We start from the raw sequence: 22,799 nt of genomic DNA on the forward strand, positions 1-22,799 counted from the left end.
CTGTTTTGAGTACACACGTGAGTGTAACCATCTCTGTAGTGCCCCACCCCCGCCCCTGTATGTTTTTTAAAAACGCCTGATGAGTTAGTACAGGCCAGGGGACAAAGGGATGGCTTCTGGGCTGGGTCCAGGCTTCCTGGCTCTTTGCTAGGCTCTCCTTTGAGCCTTGTCACACAGCTGTCCTTTCTTCCAGTTTATGGGGGTCACCTCAGCTCCCACTGCTTAAGTGGCTGGACTAGCGGGGCAATAAGGCAAAGATGTGGGCTCACCATCCTGTCAATCATCCCGTCAACAGAGCTACTTTCCCGTTTTCCTCTCCTTCTTGCCCTTTCCCATGTGTACAGAGAGCTTCATTGCAGGGCTGGCTAGGGCTCCTTACCCCAGGGGATGCAGAATACAAAGAGTCACTGGTTTATATAGGTGAAAGTTGAAGGTGTCAAGACCGGCTGAGTGAATGGGTGTAGCCAGCTCAAGGAAAACGGAACAGCTCTAAGAAGGACAGGAGTTTGCTGCCACCCCAGGAAATGCCTCTCTTCACATAAGCCTCCCTTGAATTAAAACTGACCTTTGTTTTCTCTTGCACTCACACACCCTTCCTGGCTCATGTATCACATTGGCTGAGGAAATCCACGACACTAGAAGAGGTCATTGTGGAACAAGGGTTCTTAGAATGTCTCAGGCATATAGTCTCAGAGACAGGTCCACAGACAGCAGCCTCCAGCAGCCCTGGCCCACACACCCTCTCCGTAATTATACCTTTCCGAGGCTTTCTTTCGGGAGAAGAAGAAAGGTTGAACCTCTAAGGATATAAATGTTTTTATGGTCCGAGATAAAGCTGGCAAAATCTACAAGTCAAAACTGGAAGTATGGGGGCTGGAGAGGTGGCTCAGTGGGCAGAACGCTTGCTATGCCAGAAGGCATCCTGGGTATAGATCCCCAGAACACCTGTAACCCCAGGGATTGGCATGGTGGGGTGGGCAGAGACAGGCAGATGTTGGGGGGCTCCTTGGCCAGTCAATCTAGTGAGTTTCTCAAAACTAAAATAGAGGGGATGGAGTAATGGCTTAGCAGTTAAAAGTACTTGTTCTTGCAGAGGACCTAGGTTTTGGTGGTGTTAAGCACTCATCTGGAATTCCAGTTCCAGGGGATCTGAAACCTCCTCCTGGCCTTTGCACACAATATACCCATATTCAAGCAAACAAGTCATAACCATGCAATAGAAATAATAAATCTTTAAAGGTAAAGAACCAAATGAAGAGAAAGGTAGAAAGTAATCGAGGAAGAAAACCTGGAGGACCTCAGGCACACACACGGGTACATGCATGCACACACCCCATACACATGTGCATACACATGCACATACAAATGAAGAAGGTACAAGTGTGAACACCAGCTGAGTGGCAGAATCATTATTATAAGGAATAATAATATTGCTGCTAATATTTTAGATGTGACTGAGCATTGTGGCTGTATTTTTTTAAGGCTTTATCTTTTACATAGCTATGCTTATGATTGTTACGATGTACGGGGAAGGGAAGTGGGTGGAGGGTGCGGTGAAAATACTGGTCACCAGTGGATGGTACAGAAGCTCATGTGGAAGGGTACTGGGTGGATGCCAGTAACTGTACAATGGCTGTTGCTTCTATAAATATCTAATGTTACAGCCAATAGTTTAAAGCTTTTCTTTGTCTTTGTTTTTGCTTTCCCTTTTATAAGTCTCCAAATCAGGGAGAAATCCTGATGTATGTGGACAAATACATGTTAGCCTAAAGGAAGACATAGAAAGGTAGATGATTGGAGTAGCCAAACAGCAGCTGTCAGGGAGTAGCATTTTTAGGGCAAGCGAGTAGGCAACTATCCTGCAGGAATTCTTGCTCCAAAAGCCCTGCGTGGCTGCATGCCAGCCACCATGTGCTAGAATAGGAACAGCCCCTGTAAAAATACCAGCTGGGTTAGTCAGCCTCACCTTTGGAACTTCAGCGCTCAGGCTGGCCTCAGTCCACAAGTCGGCAGTCTCAGAAGTCATCATGGTGGGCTTTACCGCAATGGTGGGCTTTGAGTAGGCCAAGCCATTCACACCTTCATCCTCTAAGCGGCAAATCTCAGGCCTGGCAGGCAGGCGAGCTCCAGCGGGTAGGCTGCTGGCTCTAGCTTTGGGGTGGCCAGCTGTGAGCTGATGGTCACTCCTCAAGCAGAAGCAGTTCTTGCAGGATCCGGGTTTCCAGATGTGCTCCACAAAGTCACTGCACGCAGACATTTTCGGGCTCTCCGGGTTCAGTCAAACGGTCTGGAGCACTGTGAGCCGCTGATAAGGTGCGAGTTCATCTTGGGCCCGGCTCTCTGTTTCGGTCTTACAGGGGGTGCAGAGATGAGTTCCAGATCAACTCCCTGGAAGGCAGATCATTGCCAATTAGGGACGAATCGGAGATGTGTGCATTAGCAATAAGAGCCCATTGTGAAAACGGAGACCAGGAAGAAGGAAGGAAAGAAGGGAAGGTGGCCAAAGGGGGACAGTCCTTTTATTATGGGGCCGGTGCTCAGCTGTCAGAAACTTTGATATCTTCGATATTCCTTAAGCAGCTCTATCAGAAACTGTACAAACAATCCTTGCCCCCTTTCTCAAATAGAGAGCACAAAAGACATCCCAGGGCTTCAAAAAAGTGCTCAGTAGGAAAAATGTTTGCCATGCAAGTGTGGGGATCTGGGTTCAGATCTCCAGCCCCCACTGAAAAGCCGAGCACAACGTACGCATCTGTGATCCACTCTGGGGAGACGAAAACAGGAAGATTCCAGCGGCTTGACAGCAAGCCAGTCTAGCCAATCAGTGAGCTACAGGTGAGTGATCCTGTCTCACAACGATACGCGAACAACCATAGATGGAGACACCTGCTGTCATGTCTAGCCTCCATGTCATGTCTAGCCTCCACACATACAAGTATGGGCATGGACGTGTACACACGCGTGCACACGCGCACACACACCATTTCAGTGCTCCCCACCCTCGAAATACAGTGTTTTAGATTTTGAGAGGAGAAGGGCCCTGAACCTGTCCCTACGTTCTTCAGAATCTGGGGTTTACAAAGCCTGCCGAACTGCCTGGGACTACAAAGTAGCACCACATATAAAATCGAGGGTTTATGGGTAATAGCATGCAGATTTTGAACAAAAACTAAAGAGGAACAGAAGCAGGCAGGGACTCTGAGATGGAAACTGCTATCCATGCTCCTGATGCGTTGTTGAAAAGTGGGTGAGGTGTGGTGCTGGCTTGCCCCACAGGGGCACCTTGTCAGGGATGTTTGGCATCACGGGAATTCTGCCCCCTCCCCTTGCTTAATCTACACCATTCAATTCTGCGATGAGGTAAACAAAGCAGGGGGCCACATGCCAAGTTGGAAACAGAAGACAGAAACGCCTGACTCCACAGTCCTGGGCTAAGAGAGACTGGGCAGACTATGAGAGAAGAGGTTATCCAAAAGTTTTCCCTATCATACCCCTGGGAACAGGTAGTCACTGTGTCAAAGCAGCTCACTGCTTCTGAAAATAAATATAAAAGCCCCATTTGCTCCCATAGAGCTCAGTAAATTTACTCCTCAGCAGGAGCTCAAAGGGCTACGCACTACCCAAATAATCCAAACAGCACCTCAGAAGGCAGCCGTGAATCCCATTCTACAGGTGCAGGTGTTAGAGCAAAGAGAAAGGCCTGCCCATCTACACCAAGTTTGCTGCTTTCCGAAAATAAGCCACCCCACCTCCCCTTCACCGTGCTCAGTGTCTGCTCACTGCTCACTGTTCTGTTTCTTAACTGAGGATCTCCAGCATCCTTCGGGAGACTGCTCTAGGAAGGAAATCTTGTGGAGGTCCTGAGATAAACAGGTTCTCCTTGAACTGGGAAAGCACTGCCCTTGGGGGCTATACTCCACCTCCTCAGGTGAGAATCTGCCCGAGGTTAATTCTCTCTAAGCAATCAACAGGGCTAACCAGAGAGAATCACCAGGGGCTCTAAGGCTCCGAAGATCATTCCAGACTTCTTGTGGGAAGCACACCCCCTCTCGTCTCCCACACTCACAGACAAGGTGCTTATCCAATGGGTACAGACGCCAAACGTACCCCTGCTCCAGCCAGGTAATGAGGAAACGGCTTCCACAATAAACAAGATGAAAACACACACAGTCTGAAATCTGAGTGCTCCTACCATCAGTACAGGGTCTTTAATGATTCTTCTAGATTCTTCTTCCAGTCCACCCAAACAGCCCATTCCTTCTCTGCCAGATCTTCCAAAAGAGGTGGCAGGCTCTCAGCAAGTGGAGGATTCACAACCAGGTTATGTCTCTCTCCTGTAGTCACCAGCCTTGGAGAGCTAAATGCTTGCTGCTAAGTTTTATGAGGGATGCAGGGGGTAGGGGTGGGAATGGTTGGAAGGCGTTTTGTTTTAGCCTTCGGAGAAGTTGGGTTTGTGTGTAAAGCCCCATTAGAACTACCAGGTCATAGCAAAGTCACATTCGGGCCCATGCCTACTGTAGGGAGGGCTCCAGCGCCCTTTAGTGTGCTTCGGGGAGAGCCTGGACAGGAGCTCTGTGGAGCAGTTTCCTGGGAAGCTGGGGAGGCTGGCATCCAACCACTTCCTCAGAGGCTGCGTCAGTCACAGTCACACAGACACAGCTCGGGGTGGCCGCATCTCATTTCCTCTTCAGCAGGCAACCCAGAACACCCAGATATCCCACTTTCTAAGGCTCCCCCCTTTTGTAGCCATCAGCCTCTGACAGCCTGGAGAGTTCTGATTATTGTACTGTCCTGCCAGAAGCTACCTTGAGACCACTCATTCATTCATGAGCACTCTCTTTGCTCTCTCCCACAACTCTGACATTTTCTGCAGGCTGATCACAACACAGAACACACAACTGCCCAGAAACACAAAGGATATTTTTTTAGGGGAAGTGGCTGAATAAGAGTAACAAAGGAAACCACGGGCTGCCCTGACTCACTGAGTCCTGTTAAAACTGGCTCCTTAGTCTCCCCCATCTCCTCTTTGGAGCTAGAACAGCCTCTGAAGTAACCCTTCTATGCCTGGAACTGTCTCCCGTTTGCTTTCAGGAAAAAAGATGGTGAACCATGCAAATGACACTCAAAGCAGGAGTAGAGAGAGCCCTGGGTAGTGCCAGCTCTCCGAAGCCTGGGAATGGCACCTTCCTAGCTCACATGCCTACCTCAGAGGGTAGGTGGGCCCTCAGGATTATGCAGATTCTCCGGTTTCTCAGTGGGAGGTTGCAGTGTAAGATCAGGAAAAGAGCTCAGCATTCTTTGTGATCCTAGTCACGATAAAATAGCATTGCTTCTGCAAACTTCTGCACCAGGATTTACAAAGCTGAGCTGTCAGATACACTCCCACCCCATCTCAAGAAGAATCTGAAGGATCAGACTGGCCAGATCCTAAGTATTTGGGCTCTAAATACCCCTCATATTTGCACCCAAATTTGCTCATGCTTTACTCAATAGAATTCCAAAAATTTTCCATCTAAATAATATTGTTTCTTATATTTTACAAAAACATGATGCAAAACCCAAAAAGGTATAGTATGTATGTATGTATATATGTATGTATGTATGTAAGTATGAATGGATGGATGGATGGATGGAAGAACAGCATATAGATTAATGCATTATATTCCACTGACCAGAGTGGTCCAGGCAAAAAGCAGGAAGTGACTACCCTAACGCCCCCACACCACCCCAGCCCCGGCACTGAGGATATTTACGTATCTTTTTATTTCCTTCTTTCTGAGCAATCCTAACTCAGCAGGAGGAGTGTGGACGTGAAGCCTGCACAGTCTGAACCAATAAGGGGAGCAAAGTTCTGAGGGACCCTAGGAAAGCCAACTTGCTTTCCCCAGGGCTTCCTGTCAAATCTCCTCAGAAGGGGCTGTAAAGGAGAGACGAGAACAGTGATCAGTCAAACCTTCACAACCCGAGTCTGGCCTAAGTGCCCTGCAAAACTCCTCACACCGGCTGTGCAAAACCACGGTTGAGCTTTACCTGGGAGGACAGAAACAGTGAGCGAGCGCTGTGGACTGAGAAAGCTCAGCCGCCTCCAGTCCCATTCCCAGGACTCACAAGTGGAGATTCTATTTTCCAAGTGCAAGCGTGCTCGCGTGTGCTTGTGGGTGGATGTGGGTGTGTGCGCCCGGCTGCAGAGAGGGTTCACAAGCAAAGGTTGAAAACTAGCTCCAGGTATGGAATGATCACCAGGTTCATCAAACGGATATCACCTTCCTTTGGAGATCAGCTGCAGCCTGAAGGTGGCTTCCTTGGACCCCCCAATTAGTCTGGCCGGAGCAGCCCGAACGGCCTCTGCCCCTCTGCTCCTTTGACAATACTCATGGCAGAAAGCAGTTCCCAACACACAAAACAGAGCAGCCAGACCAGCAAGACCAGTAAAACCATTACAGCAGTCTATCACCCTTCCCGGAACTCCAAGGAAAAGTTTCCCGATTTCAAAGCGGGCATTTCTCGAATGAATTGAAAATACCCCCTCCGGCTCCCTAGCTTTCCCGTTTCGGCGCCTGCACCGAGGGCACAACCCGGAGCACGAGGTCCGGACTCTCCACGCGCTCCGATCGGTCGCCTGTCACCCCGGGGGACGCCAGTAGGGGCTGGTTCGCCCCGCCACCACAGAGACTCTGCGAAAGCCCCTGGGCCGCCACGTTCGCCAGACAAAAAGCGGCGGGATCTGGAGAGAGAGTGGTGGGCTCACCTGGGGAGCTGTGGTTCCGCAGCTTCGCCGTCGGTGGCCCAGCGGTCCGCTGCCCCGCCGGGCGTCCCGGAGCATTGTCTGTAGCGTGTCTGCGCGCAGTGCTTGCCCAGCCGCGGGCGGCTGACTTCTGCCTGGGCCCGGCGGCCGGGTGGCAGCTGCGATCGCGGCTCCGCCCCCTCCGCCTCGGGTGACGCCGCCCGCCCGACTCCCGCCGCACCCCCGCAGTCCTCGCCGCTGCCCCGCGTTTCCACCGGGCCTGCGCGTCCCGCCACTCTGCCGGTCCCCAGCCCTGGAGGGCGGGAGATCGCCCCTACCCAGGTCCCTAGGAACTCCGCACTGCGCCCCGCCCCCTCGCTCGCCACCGCGAGGCTCCGCCCCCAGTCCGAGCCCTGGCGCCCCTGGACCTGGAGCTGAGCCCCCAAGAGCGTCCCCAGCTCAATCCTTGCTCAGTGCAGTTCTGCTAGGAAGATCTCTGATGCTCCCAGCTTTCCTTAACTACAATGCTCAGATAGGTGTGCCGGAGTAGATTTATTCTCATCCCTCCACCCGGACGACCCTGGGAGACCCTGGTGGGGAGGGAGAAAAAGAACGAAACACGGAAGAGAGGGGGTCGGGAGTACAATGATAAGATCAAGGGCGGTGGGCTGTGAAAGGGGCGTGGGCGTCGTCACTACCACTTACTGTTATCCTACGAGCTGGGCTGGCAATTCTGAGATTTCAGGTCCTGCTCAGCTCCTCATGTCCAGGCCTCTGACAAATGGTTCAGCACATCTCTTTGAACTTTAGTGTTAAACATTGGAATGCAAGTGTTGGCCTGGAGGACCGGCCTTCAATCATGCTGGGGCACCCAGCTCCTCCACCTGTGTTTACACCCGTTTCCAGTGCGTGAGTCACTGGCTGAGATACAAGGAGTTCGAGATATTGTTCCTCGGGCGAGAAATCTTTTAACTCCCAGGAGAACCAGCCAGTCACCTCCCTTCCTCCAGCTGCCTGAGTAGGACAGACTTGCACCTTGCCCTGGGTGTTCCCCCGAGAACCCAGGCATTGAAGTTACCTCTCAGGGCTAAGCCTGAGTGAAAATGGAATTCTCCCCCGCCCCCCTCCCCAACACGTCTGGTTGCTTCCCTCTGCCCCTCTGGTTGCTTCCCTCTGCTTTACAGAGACAGGGCAGTGTAACTCCTACTTGGAGTTACACCCTTAATCAGGATGACTCTACTTCGAGAAGGAAGGTACCATCCCAGCCACCCACCCCACCCCACGCCCTCTTCTTCATGTGGTGCTAACACTGGCAGGGCTATATAGAAGTTGCAAGAGGGAAAGACATGTTTTGGATAGCTTCTATGTGAGAAGGGGAAAGAGACCACAAGGAGAGTTTACTCATCACCCCTCATTACGCATATGAGTGTGGATAGAAGGAAAAGAAGATGCAGATGGATGGAAGCAATACGAACATTTACAAAGAACCGACATCATGCCAGGCACCGTCACAGGGCGCGGTTAGCACGTTCGACACAGCATAAAATAGGTCCGGAAGGGGCCTATCCTTTGCCAGGGCTCCCCGGGTGAAAAGCTGTAGTTTTGAGATGGGAAACCAAGAGCTGCCTGACTCCACTGAGAGTCCGACATGTTGCCCTACCCACCAATCCTATCAACCAATTCGTAGGAAAACTCTGGTGGAATGGCGCCAGTAGCGTTATGTTCTCCCGAGGGATCCACTTACTTTAGACACCAGAGGGGAAGGTGCCAACAAGTAGGCAGGTACAAAATGGTCTGCACTGGACAAACAGTCCAGACCAAGAGGGGCTTGCAGTTCAGTAACACTGGGCCCTCTCACATGGGTTTTTGACTCATTCATGGCTCTCAGGATTCAGAGCTGCCCGACTCCACATCGTCCATTTCTTTCATTGCAAAGTCCTCTCCAAGGGGCATAGACACTTCCCACGATAAGGCCATGCCAAGCACATAAAAGACACCTTCAACTCTTTACTTCCTTTACCTAATGCGTCCTTAATGCACAAACAACCTAAAGAATCCAATTAAAAGAATCGAAGTTTACAACAAACATGGCGGGACAGCGAGACCGCCAGGGTTCTATATCATGACACAGCGAGGGAAGGGTTAATTTGGAATTTCTGCTCCATAAACTGTTCCCAAATGGTTTGCTGCACCCATAAGAGATAAATACACAATACTGCCGCTGCTGATCCATAGCGTGGCTTCTTTTCTTTTCTTTCCTTCTCTTTTCTTCTCTTCTCTTTTCTTTTCTGCCGGTAGCAGAGAAGTCTTCAGCCTGCCTAATGAAAAACAAATCTTCAAAAGTGACTGAGACAGGCACGAAGTACCACCGGCTTGCACAGCACTCTTCCTGCAGCTCTGAAGTGGGTTGTGTCCCCTGGTAAGCTCACGCGTGTGGTGGCCATTCCGCTCAGACTTGCACCCCGCACCCTGCAATGCAGTGCAATTTGTGCGTGCTCAGCATCTGGCGGCTTACTGGTTGGTTTTCATGGTGATTTCTACTCAGGACCTGAGTTCTTAGATACAGATCGGACCTTTTATAGGAGCAATTCTCTTGGGTGTTTTAGTGCTTGGGCACCATTCTGTACAAGAGAGCAGTTAAATTTTAGGAGATTGAGAGACAAGATTGAGACAGGGGGTACTTTGGGGTAAGGTAAAGTAGTTTATATCTGAAGATCCCAAGAGGCAGAATCAGGAAGTATGTGCCATTAAGTTATGTTAAGAAAACACCAGCTGGGATATTTGAGAAGGCTCAGAAAGCATGAAGACCGGGCTAAAGAATTCTCATTCATGGTCTTTTTCCATCTGACCAAAACAGAAATGCCTCTCACCTTAATGTCAGAAAGGTGTTCAATTTCAGTCCATGAATATTTATTGAAGTTGCTTCTCCCTAGGAAGCTATGGATGGGGTTTTATAGGGGAAACAGTAAGAGACAAGTGGAAGCTCTCAGAAGGGAATGGAGTGAGTTGGGGCGGGGCAGAGAAAGAGACACAGTAGCCCTTTCATGGAGGAAGGGACCTTTGCACAGTGAGAAAGGGACAATGGGGACTTTCCAGACTGCAGGTATGGTATCTACAAAGGAATGGATATGGGAGTGGCCCAAGACTTCGATGGCAGTCCAGCTGGAGCACGATGACAGGAGACACAGTGCAACTGTAAGGTGACACGGGATGGAAAGAGCTGGTTTTCAGGTGAGTCAATCAGAAAGCACAGAGATTTCTAAGCCAGAGTGTGATGTCATCTAAGGTATTTTCTCTTCAGGACTCCTTGGATCTTGTATTCCAGACTGACTAGGAAGCAGGGAAAGAGATTAGAAACAAGAAGCATGACAGAGTTTCTACCCCAGGTCCAGATGGGAGACGGTGGCCTTGGATAGGGGCACAGCAAGGAAGAGAGCAAAGATGGCTTCTTTCGAGAGGTTCGGACTTGGAGATGACTACAGCATTGATGGATGGAGTGCCATATTTACTAACTTACACAATGAAGCACTGGCTGTGTCAAGCCAAAAAGTGCACAGTTATGTATGTGGAGTCTCTCATTTAAATCTCACAGAACCACTGTGTAGCGGAAGACAAGGAATTAAAGATTCCCAGCAGAATTCTGATCTCTGTGTACGGACAGGATGGTAGTATCCTTAGTACCAATAAGAAGTCAGTGGAGGGGTTGGGGATTTAGCTCAGTGGTAGAGCGCTTGCCTAGCAAGCGCAAGGCCCTGGGTTCGGTCCCCAGCTCCGGGGAGAAAAAAAAAGTCAGTGGATATCGCTCAGGGGTAGAAAGCTCGTCTGGCAAGCCAGAGAGCTCACATGTAATCCCCAGTAGCCATCTGGCAGAGGAAAGGATGGCATTGAAGACCTGAGAGGGGAACTAGGAACCATATCATCAATAAGGAACAAAAAACAGCACAGAGACGTGGAGGGTTGGGGGACACAGTTACCTAGAAGAAACCATGAAAAAATAATGTTAGCCACTATTCCTCTAAACTTTGAAAATCCCAACTACAGTCCTGTCTGAATAGAACTCTTTGAAGAATAGAGAATCAGGGAAGAAGAGTTGTCCTGGGTTACTTGCGGGTGGGGATAGTTTGGGATAAGCTTCAGCTCTCAGTCATTTTATGAATATCAGTAGAAAGCTACAAATGACATTGCAGTAGGAAGAACCCAAGTAGACTTGAGGGCTATAAACCTTGGCCTAGACAGGGATCCACATGGAGAAAAGGAGTCTCTCATGCACACCAGGAGAATGCTATCAAGTGTGGTGGTTTGAATATGCTTGGGCATGGTGTCCGTTCACAGCATTAAAACCCTAACTAAGAGAGCCAGCTATGAGCAGGTACACTCTGAGAACTGGTCCTGATGTCAGGCCCCAGCTGGTGGTATTCAGGGTCCCGAGATCACCATAGAAGAGACTGAGAGTAAGGGAGAAGGGAAGAAAAAGGTCTTCCTCAAAGTTGCTGTGGCGAACTCTCCTGGAGGGGACAGTGCTGGCACCAAGTTTGCATAGCAGGTAAGACACTTGCACAAGACTGGTGATCTGAGTTTGACCCCTGGAACTCAGGGAGAATTGGAAGGAGAGACCCACCTCCACAAAGTTGTTCTCCGACCTTCACATGGCACTATGTACACACTGTGCATACATACACATATGTCGTGCACATCATCATCATCATCATCATCATCATCATCATCATCACCATCATCACCACCACCACCACCACCACCACCACCACCACCACAACAACAACAACAACAACAACAATAACAATACCCTGGGTTCTTTCTGTCCCCCTTGTAAGTGACATTCTTTACAAACTAGAGAAAGGGTGATCTGGCAAGCATTTATAGCCTGATTCTTCCACATATTTCCTCCCAGAGTCTATAGTCACCAATCCAGAACTATTTCTTCCTCATCTGAGGAAGTCTTACTGGTTCATCCCTTGTCATATCCTTGTCGAGAAAAGAAAAAAGAAAAAGAAAAAGAAAAAATATTTTTAAAAAAATTTCATTCAGTGGGGACAAGGGTATATATTGACCCAAAGCTGTTAAGGAAGCTGGGGCAGGAGAGTTATGTGAGCCCAGGATTTTGAGGCCAGTCTTTGCAATGCAATAAGCACCCATTTCACCACAAAGCAAACAAAACTAAACTACATTAAATGGCTGGGTTGAGCTGGGGTGCACTGAGTGGTAGAGGGCTTGTTTAATCATGCAGGATCCTAGAGTTGATCTCTAGAATCCCATCCCAAAATAAAGTTTATCCCCACTCCTACATAAAGAATACAAATTAATTTCTGGTTTTTCAAAACAGGGTTTCTTTGTGTAGTCCTATGCTGGACTGAAACTCACTCTGTAGATCAGGCTGGTCTCGAACTCAGAGATACACTGGCCTTTGCCTCCTTGGTGCTGGGTTTGAAGACATGCCTAGCCCAAATTCAATTTATAAGTAAAACTTACCAAACCCTTGATCCTTCTCTAGCTTTGGTCCTAGGTAATAGTTCTACTCAAGACCAAACAGTTGAAAAATTTCTAATATACTAAGCACTCAATAGTTGTTTGCTTGTTTCCGCCCAAACTGGAAAGTATTTAAATAACATATGTAGGACGACTGAATCACAAGCCACAGGAACCTGAGAACTAGAAGTTCACTTCTCAGCCTTTATGATCTTTCTTTCTGCCCACACACTACATGGAGCCCAGATGTCAGTATTGGGGGGAGGGTGTCACATTTTCTTTTTCACATATAATTTTCATCAGATGTACAAATCGGTAACAGACACATTAATATGTTTTTAAAAGAAGCCATTTTTAAAATGTTGCTGCTGAAACATTTTTAAAATGTTTCCTGCCCCTTTCCCACCAAAAGATGTGTTGCAACCCTATCCCCTAGAACTCAGAGCAGGATCTTATTTGGTACGAGGTTCTCTAAAAATCTAAGGTAAAAATGAGTTCATGAGGGTGGGTTCTCATCCAGTGTAGCTGATATTCTTCTGAAAAGGGAAACTTGGACAAAAGCAGGCACACACAAAGGAGGGCAGGGTGAAGACACAGGCAAAAGACAGCACAAGTATGCCATCCATAGGAGCCAGAGAATGCCAGGGATATCCCCTCAACATCCATTGCCATTTGAGAAAGAGGGTATCAGACGTCCACGAACCACAGAAGGCAAAGACTGCCAATATCAGACCCAGGGGGAAACAATAAAGGACTCTCTCGTTGAACAAAAGCCAGAGCCTGACTCTGTTAATACAGCAAATTTTGGAATTCAGAGAATAACATCTGTGTAATTTTGTTATCAGTTTTGGATACTTTTCAGAGTAGTCAGTAGGAAACAAACATTGTTTCTAAAATGAAAATGTTCCAATGAGTGGCAGACACTCCCGCTGAGAAGGCAAAGGGTTTTCTAAGACCCACCTTGTAAGAGTATAATTTGGGAGCCAAATTCCCGAAAGGCACCTTGTAACAGGAAGTTTACGTGTCCCTTCATTCAGTCTTTGCCTGACTTGAAAAGAGGATGCCCGGTTTTTATTGACAACTCCTCTGCTCTTCAGTTTTGGGGTGTCGGTGGGAGCAAGTCCTGGTTCCACAATTTGAACCTTCACGTGTATGGGTTAAGTGCACCTCTTCTCTAAGGCAATGTGAAGTGACATGTACCAAAGCCACATGGGACAGTCATGACTCTCACTGCTTGACATGGTCTGTATGCTGTAGTCAGAGCAAAGGGAAGTGGAGTCTGTCACAGGAGGAAGAGCTGGAGAGGTGTTTTAGTTAGAGTTTTACTGCTATGAACAGACACCATGACCATGGCAAGTCTTATAAAGGACAACCTTTAATTGGGGCTGGCTGACAGATGGTTCAGTCCATTATCATCAAGGTGGGAGCATGGCAGCATCCAGGCAGGCATGGTGCAGGAGGAGCTGAGAGTTCTACATCTTCATCTGAAGGCTGTTAGTGGAAGACTGGCTTCCAGGCAGCTAGGATGAGGATCTTAAAGCCACGCCCACAGTGCCACGCCTACTCCAACAAGGCCACACCTTCTAATAGTGCCATCCCCTGGGCTGAGCATATACAAACCATCACAAGAAGAAACACCCTATCCCCTTTGAATGGTCCACCAGTCTTCCGTAAAGAAACCTCCCTCATGGACAAACCTTTCGGGAAACTTTCACAATTTCTTTAAACTTGTCGCATAATCCAGCAGTCCCACTTTGGGACCTACCCAGGACACATGAAAATATATTCATTCAAAGGCTTGAACACACAGGCCTACCACAAGCAATAATACCCAGCATGCAAGAGCCCATGTTGTCCATCAATTCAAGAATGAGTAAGTAAGATATGATATACCTGGTACAATGGAATTACTATTTGGGAATAAAAAACAAACAAACAAAAGAAGAAGAGTAAACTATTGGTTCAAAATATAACACTCCATTTTCCTTTAGTGGTTCTCAGTGTTCCTAATGCTGCGACCCTTTAATACAATTCCTCAGGTTGTGGTGACCTCGAACCATAACATTATTTTCATTGCTACTTCATACCTGTCATTTGCTACTGTTGTGAATTGTCATGTAACTGTGTGATATGCAGGATGGTCTTTGGCCTCATTCAACCCCCAAAGAGGTGGAGACCCACGGGTTGAGAACTGCTACTCTAGAACCTTATCAGCCCTAAGCTAAGCAAACGAGGCCAAACATGGGCGATTGCTTGTGGTATCTATTGGTATGGAATATCCAGAAAAGGCAAATCTGGGGTGATAGGAAGCAGATTCCGGTCTGAGATAGGGCCGGGGTAGCTAAAAGCAAGATTTTTTGACCATGGTTGAAAAACATGACCAATTTGTTATAAATCACTGACCTTTATTGGGGATGATCCATTGTCGCACAAGTTGCTTATAGGAGGAAAGGCAAAGGACTGACATTCAGGCCAGAAAGACGGGGACATTCTGATGCCTGTTACAACACTCACGAGTGCTGAGGGAAACGGTGCCTAATCAAAAAGCCAGTCATAAAATGACGATACCACACAGTTATTTGAGAGACAAGGAACAGTCAACGTCACAGAGGCAGGACAGAAAGCAAGGGTGGTCAGAGCTGGGGGAGAATGAGTGGAGACTTCAAGTTTAATAGGCACAAAGCTATGGTTTTAACAGGTGTACACTTCTGCATATGAACAGTTCTGTTAGAACAGTAAGGAATTTTACTCAGGGTCATTGAATTTGTGTATTTAAAATGAATAAAGTAGGAAACTTTATGATGTCTAGCAACTGACATAGGAATCTGCTTCTCAACTGTTTTTGGTAGTTGAAATAGGTTAGAGAAACCCATTGTCTTGGTCACCGAAAAGACCATCATTATAAAGTCTGTGAAGGAAAGAGCTTAGTCTCTGATCCTATAACATTACAGAACCTGTGGGTGGTTTGCTGCTCAGTAACTCCTCATGAGGAAACAGGACACAGTTTGCTGACGTTCAGTGGCCTAGAGTCCGTTCTCTACATTCCCACAGCAGTCAGGGCTTAGGTTCTATGGGCACCACTGAGTCTCAGTCACTTCTGCCGTTCATAACCAGGACTGGTAAAATCCCATCTGGGAAAATTTCTTATTTCTCTTCATGGTACATCCCAAGATAAAACCAGTCCAAATAAAAAGTGGATTTTAGCATCTCTCTTTTTGAGTTTCTAATGAGATAAATTTGGCCCAGAGACAGATGTTATCTCATTTCCGTGAGGGGCAGAGTGAGCGGACAATGGGTAGGAAGTGAAACCTCCACTCTTAGGACCTGTGGGTGTGTGAAGCCTTCTTTCTACTTTCCATCGACATTACACAGTGGGCAAGGTCCTTTCCAACCTCATTGTGTTAATGGCAGGGCCTTCTACAAGTACAACTGTGTCTTCCCAAGTCATAATGTATACAATTAGTATTCTTCTCATTTGAATTTCAGTAAAGTGAGGTGTGGGAGACTTTCATAGCCAGACCAGTCAGTCAATAGTCCACCTCAGAAGGTTCTAGAAAATAGATATTTCTTCCTAGTTTTGGGTTTTTATTGCTGTGAAGAGGACACCATGACCATAGCAAGGAAAGCATTTAATTAGGGATGGCTTACAGTTCAGAGGTTTAGTCCTTTATTGTCATTGAAGGAAGCATGATGGCACACAGCCAGACACAGGCAGACGAGTTGCTGAAGACATAGCTTGAAAGTTCTCTATCTAGTTCCTCAAACAGCATAAAGAGAGAGTGACAAAGGGTCTGGCTTAAGCGTCTGAAACCTCGAAGCCCACCCTAAGTGACACACTTCTTTCAGCAAGGCCACATCTAGTCTAACAAAGCCACACCTCCTAATAGTGGCACACCCCATGAACCTGTGAGAGCCATTTTCATTCAACTTACCACATCCCATAGTTATTAAAACAACCCAGAAACTCTGCACAGCATTCCAACCGCTGCCCTTCATCTATGATCAGAAGGAGATCGATGTTCTCAGCCGGTACAGAAGGAGCGGGCACAAGTATGATAGCTGAGAGGCTTCCCAGAATGCCCAGTGGCCACAGCATGGAGAGTTAGTAAAAGCTTTGCAGTGACCCAGGAAGGCGAGAGTTTGTGGGGCAGGGTCAGCTGGTCTAGGAGGGGGAGGGGAACAACAGCTCGGCCTCCTTTACTGGAAAAGCTGTAGGCCTTGTTAAGGACTCTCTAGGATAGTAGCTCTTTTGACTGGTTGTTTGGCTTTTTCTTCTTTGGAAGAGGTAGCGGCGATTGGCTGGAAGAGATGTGGAGAAAGCAGGGTAGTAAGGGGGTCAAAAGACACGTGATGGGCTGATTAACAAGCAGGCTTTGTGAGCAGAGGCTGAGGGGACACCCGCAGAGCTGCCAGACAGGCTTGCCGGGGTGTGTGTTGTGGGGGACGAGGAGGGATTCAGGGTCGGGTGGGGTGCGTGGGAGTTGGAAGGCGGATGAAGGGGTGGAGGGGAGTCTGGGGCGTTGGATGAGAAAGCAGGTTCCAGAAAGATGCCTCATGGAAGTATTCTAGCAGAGGAAAATGTACTCGTGCCACGAGAAACTCAAGAGTCTAATCTCTAATTCTTCTTTAAACAAATATTCCAATATCTAGTGTTTTCATCCCTGGGTCAGCATCACAAGACACAAGACAGAGAGGAGGGTTTTGATGACAAAGGAATCCGTTTTCAAACAGAAATGGATTCTTGACAAAAATATTAAAGTAAACAGAAAAATCTATTGTGACTCAGCTGACTAGGGCTGGGATGAGAGCAGCCGTCACTTGCAGGGCCCTACAGAGCTTGTGTCCAGAGGAAGAGAAATGTGACTTCCAGGTCAGGGCACAGACTGGCTTTGTCTATTGGCAGAGAGTGGCCTGAGAGTCACATCTCTAACATGGGGCAGCCTGTGCTGGGCAAACCAGTGGGAGGAACTGATATGGGGACCATCGGCCCCATTTCTTGTTTTCCAAGGAAGCTACATTTGGGTGGCATGGTGGAGGGAGGATGGGGAAAAAAATCTATGCCTTCCATAACCAATCAGTATAGACCAGATTTACCCCTTAACACGGTATATATCAATTTGTACGTATAGTCTCTCTACAGAGATGGCTAGATTTTCAGATAAGTGGGCTCTTAAACTTAGTTCCAGGAAGCCTTTGAACAAGGATTTAAACGGGGAGGATGTGGCTGTTACCCCTCTGACTCTGAGACGCCCCTCCTTGATGCTTCTGTTGACTTCCACTTCCTTATCCAATGGGTTGGTGTATGCACGTCTTCTGCGGGATGACTTTGATTTTTAAAATAATATTGTTTTTTAATTTTATAATGGGTACCTGGCCTGCATGTGTATCTGTTCACCACACACATGTTTGGAACCTGAAGAGGCTAGAAAAGGGCATCGGATCCTTTGGAGCTGCCATGTAGATCAAGGGAGCTGAACTCATGCCCATTGGAAGAGCGGTAAGGGCTCCTGACTATGGCGCCGTTTCTCAGGGATGAGGATGCATGTGAAGTCTTCTCAACATCGCAAAGGAAAGGAAGAAAACAGATGAGAGAAGAAAGAGAAGTCCAGTGAGAGAGGAAAGGAAAAGGTCTTAAATTCTGTGTTTTTAACTTTGGACCACCCGAATCTGATCCCCTGCCAGGTGATTAAAATCCACATCCCACCCATCAGGGACGGAGACTCCTGCCCTCCATCCTACCGGCGATCTCCACATTACTTGAATGACTATTTCAGCTGGGGCGTGGTTCTGTGTGTCAGGCTCAAGGCAAGCCGCAGAGACAAGCCCCTCTGAGAGTCCAAGCAGGTTCCTTGTTTGCTCCCAAGTTCTGAGAACACCGGAGGCTTCTCCATGATCGATCGATCGTCTCCCTTCATCACCTCCCTGGTCCACACTCACAAGTAAAAACAGGAAGTTATCTCACCTGGGGAAGCTAGGCTCTCCTGAGGATGCAGTGACTTTTTCTCTGTTGTTTGCAGTTTTGAGATGCGTACTCAGCCACACCTGTCTTCAAGTTGGCTGTGTACCCAAGGATGGGATTAGAGGTGTGTGCCACCACGGCCACCCAGCTTGTCCTGTTAGGGTGTACACCAGATCTTCTTTTGGCTACTCCAGATGTAAGACCAACATGCCTTCTCAGAGGTGTTTTGAGTATTTCCTTAATCCCCAAGGCCATGGCAACCACAGACAATGTTCTTTGTGCTTGCCTTTGTGCGTGTGTGGTTTTGTGTGCGGGCATGTGTTGGAGATCAAGCTCATGTCCTCAGTTTTAGTGATATGTGCTTCTGCAGCTGTGCTCATTCACTAGCCGTTTTACATATAAATCTTGAGACATAGCCACTCCTAACCAAAAACAAAACAAGAACTCCCAAAGTTCTCCTTTTATAAACAAATGACCAAAACCATGGAACTTGCTTTTTTCTAGAGAATAGAAACACCACGAGTGTGAGAACTTGGACATAAGATTAGAAGTCCTTGCTAGGGATACCCAGCTTTTGTGCTGTCTGTAGTATAGAAAACAAACAAACAAGCAAGCAAGCAAACAAACAATGACGAAAACCTAGGACTTACCACTGAGGTGTTCTGATGCACTGTGGTCTGTGTCTTTAACCCTAGCACTCAGGAGGCAGAGGCAGGCCAGCCTCTGTGAATCTGAGGCCTACTAGCCTAATTCAACCAGGGCTATAAAGTGAGATCTTGTCTTAAATAAAACAAACAACAAACAAAATGAAACGAAACACTTCTAAAGTTTCTAATGGTTTAGTGAAGCAATGCTCAATTTTATTCTTTAAAAAGAAAATTGCTGTCTCCTACAGCCAACAGTTAATCTGTCCTCCCATTTGGACTCTAGGAAGGAGTTCACAATCTCTAATTATTTCTCAGGTTATCTCCAGGTCTTCCTTGAGCTTTATCAGACAAGGGCACCTAGGTGACATCTCTTTTTCATGAGTCACCATTGGCAAGTGGATCTAAAGTCTTTTCCCTTCATGATTTCTATTTTAATCAGTTCTAGAACCCTCCTTTCCCTTTCTTCTCTCCCACGTAATGTTAGCCGGGTTTTGTTTGTTCGTTTGTTCAATGCTCATCTGAGGCCCTTTGTCTCCTCCATTCCCCATACCCTCACCCTCTTAGCCAGTCCACCCTGAAGTTCAGTCATCTCTATCAGACTCCTTTAGGGTCTACTTCCCAACCTCCCTTTGTTGCCTTTAAATGTTTTACAGGCCTCCATCTTGTTTCTGTCTTGATGATAATGACAACCAAATAACAACAACAACAACAACAACAACAATATCAACTACAACAAAAACCCAAACAAACAAAAAACCAGAGGTCAGAGATGCTGATTTGCAATCACTCAGAGGTGGTTTTAGAGTCTGGAGGTTTTCCTGCCAACCTTTGATAAGAACTTGGTTTACTCTAACTTGGTCTTGCTGCACAATTTATCTTCTGCCTTATGTGACTTATTTGCTGCCTAAGCACAGAAACACTTCTGTGAACGTAAGACACAAGAAGTTCCAGCAGGAAGAACTAGGAAGGGATTACACACACACACACACACACACACACACACACACACACACACCCCTGAAAAGGACTGTTCTGACTGACCTCTTCTTTTCCTATGCAATCCTTATCATCACAGGTTACTGTTAAACCAACACCAAGGTGATAAGTTAGAAAACAAAGAGAAAACAAAGCGCTCCATCCATCAGAGCTGAAAGTCCAACTCAACCCAGGGGCTGCATGTTATTGAGAAACAGTAAGCTATTTGAAACTCTATCATCCAGAAAAGAGGACTTGGTTCAGGGAGGTGTGTCAGATGAGTGACCTCAGCTCAGAAGAACACACGAGGCCCAGAGAAGGCGGAATTCAGCACTGCATATCCGATGCTTGGCTGAGTGGATGTTAGCATGGTGCTTGTGATGAATGATGTGCTTTTCTGCAGCTCTCCCAGGAAGGGAAGGACTGCAGTGCCAGTGAGTCAGTAGTATATGCCAGGTAGCAGCGCATGGTGCATTTAGCTAAGAAGTAAATAGGTTTAGGCCCTGGTGAATCTGAAGGAGGAAGGACACTTCCTAGTGCTAATGACACTCTGGAGATGGTTCATAGTTCAGGTCACTTGGGTGCGATTTGACATACTCACTTCAGTCAGGGTTGGCTTATCTATCTTTCAGCTGTCTCTTCCCAACCCTGTTAAGACTGTTTCTCTACCCATGCTTCCTTGAGTTTAAATGAAATTTTGGCTGGCCTTATAAGTGGCATATCACTGCCCTGACATTTGATAGCTTTACGCTAGGAACTCTCACACATACACTTTGTTTCAATCCTTGAAGGCAAACAAAAATCCCGTCTTTTTAGTTGCCTTGACGTACCACAGAAAGTAACTCTATTAGTCTGTGTTCTGTTGCTGTAATGCAATGCTAAAGACTGAGTAAGTTATGAAGAGTCTATTGTGGCTTAAAGCTCCGGTTCAAGACTCACGGACCACACCTGGCGATAGCCTGCCAGCTGACAGAGTCAGAAAGTGATGTGGGATATCACATGGTAAAGCAGGGCACATGCGTGTGTGTCTATTTCCTGGTTTCTGTCTTATACAAACAGGAGGAATCATTAACAAGGCTTCACCCCAATGTCCTTATCTAATCCTAATCACCTCCCAGAGGCCCTATCTCTAATAACCAAGAGTAGGTGAAATTTCCATCACAATGGGGGGGGTTAAATTCCAACAAGAGTTTGCAAGCCACAGGCCACACTTAAACGGTAGCTGTGTGCAGAAACAGAAGCTGTGTGCTGCCCACTTCGTGTGGATAGTAAACCAGTTAACGACTGCAGGCTCCTCTAGGGAACCGCCCGTACTCACAGGTAGCTACCTAGAAGGTTTAAGTTGAGTTGTGTCTTTTCAGTCTTCCGAGTTTTTGAAAACAACCCAGGGTTGCTGGCAAAACTCACCTGGCAGAATTGCTAAGGGAACAGGTTTTTTGCCCTGTCCTTTCTCTTCTCCCCTAAAGGCTTGGATGCTTATAGATGCCTGGAGCTCTGGGAGAGGAAGATGGGAAGAAAGGTCAGCAAGATTCTCACAGTTGGCTTGCCTTTTTGCCAGCAACCCTGGGTTGTTTTCTAAAACTCGGAAACTCATCGCCTCTCTGAGATTCTGGTGTTATTAGGCACCCTATTTCTAGGTCACATGTGCTAAGATATTTTATGGATGCCAAATTAACCATCTTTTGGTGTTATAATTTTATGATTTACTTTAAGTGGAATCACCCTTCTTAGATTGGGACAGTCATATGCCCACCTATCTAGTAAAGATACCCCCAAATTTCCTTCCTTTCTTGTCAGACTCCTTCTGTCTTCCCACACCCATGAACATTACTATTCTGCCTCTGTCTTGATAATTTTGCCCTTTCCCAGAAGTTATTCAAATAGGACTGTACAGTATATAGCATTTCAAGCTAGGGTTCTTACATTAAGTCTAACTAACACTTCTGAGACTTATTTACTATGCCCTGAATAAAAATGTTTGCTCTTTTTTTTCTTGCTAAGTAGTATCCTACAGGAGAAATTACTAAAATTCATTTATCCATTCTTAAGTTGATGACTATTTGGCCTGTTTCTCGCATTGGGCAGTTTTAATTGATACTGATTAAAAAATCATTTTCCTTTTCTTTTTAAGCTTGACTTCACTCGCCCCAAACCCAGTGAATTATAACATATTTACTTTTAGTTTGGATGAAGTAAAAGAACTGTCCTTTGCTTATTGTGTGAAACATATACTCTAAAATGTGATTCTAACCAGTGCAGGTTGGTCATGGCAACTTGTCACAGAGGTTCCAGCAGGTAGCAGTGTCTCTACACTTGCCCTTCTGGGTCTGAGTCTCTCTACATGGAGAAGAGCACAGCCCTCCCCATCCACATCTACACAATGGAGAGAGCGGAGGCAGCTCTGGGTACAGAGACTGCAGCAGCCCCAGGTATCTGCTCCATGGTTCTTTCACAATAGAGCTTCTGTAGATAATTGTGTGCGAAAGGTTTTAAAATCTTTCCCATAGGAAATTGGGAGCCAAACCTCAGTGCTTTAAACTCTTCGTTCATTTTGAAAATTACCCACCAGAGTGAGGAGAAAAATACATATGAAGACATCAAAGGGCTAAGATCAGTAGGTGCTGAGTTACGGTATGGTGTGTGCCTACAAGAGGAATTTACCTCACACACATTCGCCTCAGGCATAAGAGTGTTGCAACATGCTGTGGTATCGCCCTGAAAAAGTATTGCAGTTAAACTTTCTTTCTCCAGCATCTTTCTCCTCTAAGAAAAACTTGAGGGAGGGGACATAGCAACAGAGAAGAGAGTGGAAAACGTAGGCGATTTTATAGGACCTTGTATCACAGAGTCTCAAAAGTTGCTTCCAAAAGCAGACCCATATGTTAGGACATGATTGTCAGGAGGTGGGAAACTCAGTAGAAACTGGAATGAATTATTATGAACCATATGATGGTGTTAATTTTATGTGTCAACTTGGCTGAGTCCTCGGCTGCCTAAGTATGTGGTCAGC

The 22,799-nt window shown here is 47.0% G+C and overlaps 2 protein-coding genes across 1 annotated transcript in view; one reads left to right on the top strand and one right to left on the bottom strand.

Moving 5' to 3' along the window:
- The window catches only part of Prag1 (PEAK1 related kinase activating pseudokinase 1), a 53,269-nt gene extending 46,390 nt beyond the window's left edge, over positions 1-6,879 (bottom strand). The window contains 2 exon segments of the mRNA NM_001107315.1: positions 1,967-2,388; positions 6,749-6,879. Of these exon segments, the coding sequence (NP_001100785.1) occupies positions 1,967-2,257 (291 nt within the window). The 5' untranslated portion in view covers positions 2,258-2,388; positions 6,749-6,879.
- The window catches only part of Erich1 (glutamate-rich 1), a gene marked incomplete at its 5' end in the record, with an annotated part of 52,793,804 nt that overhangs the window by 33,356,824 nt on the left and 19,414,181 nt on the right, over positions 1-22,799 (top strand).

This window comes from Rattus norvegicus, chromosome 16 (assembly GCF_021556685.1).
Source record: "Rattus norvegicus strain SHRSP/BbbUtx chromosome 16, alternate assembly SHRSP_T2T, whole genome shotgun sequence".
NCBI classification, from domain to species: domain Eukaryota; kingdom Metazoa; phylum Chordata; class Mammalia; order Rodentia; family Muridae; genus Rattus; species Rattus norvegicus.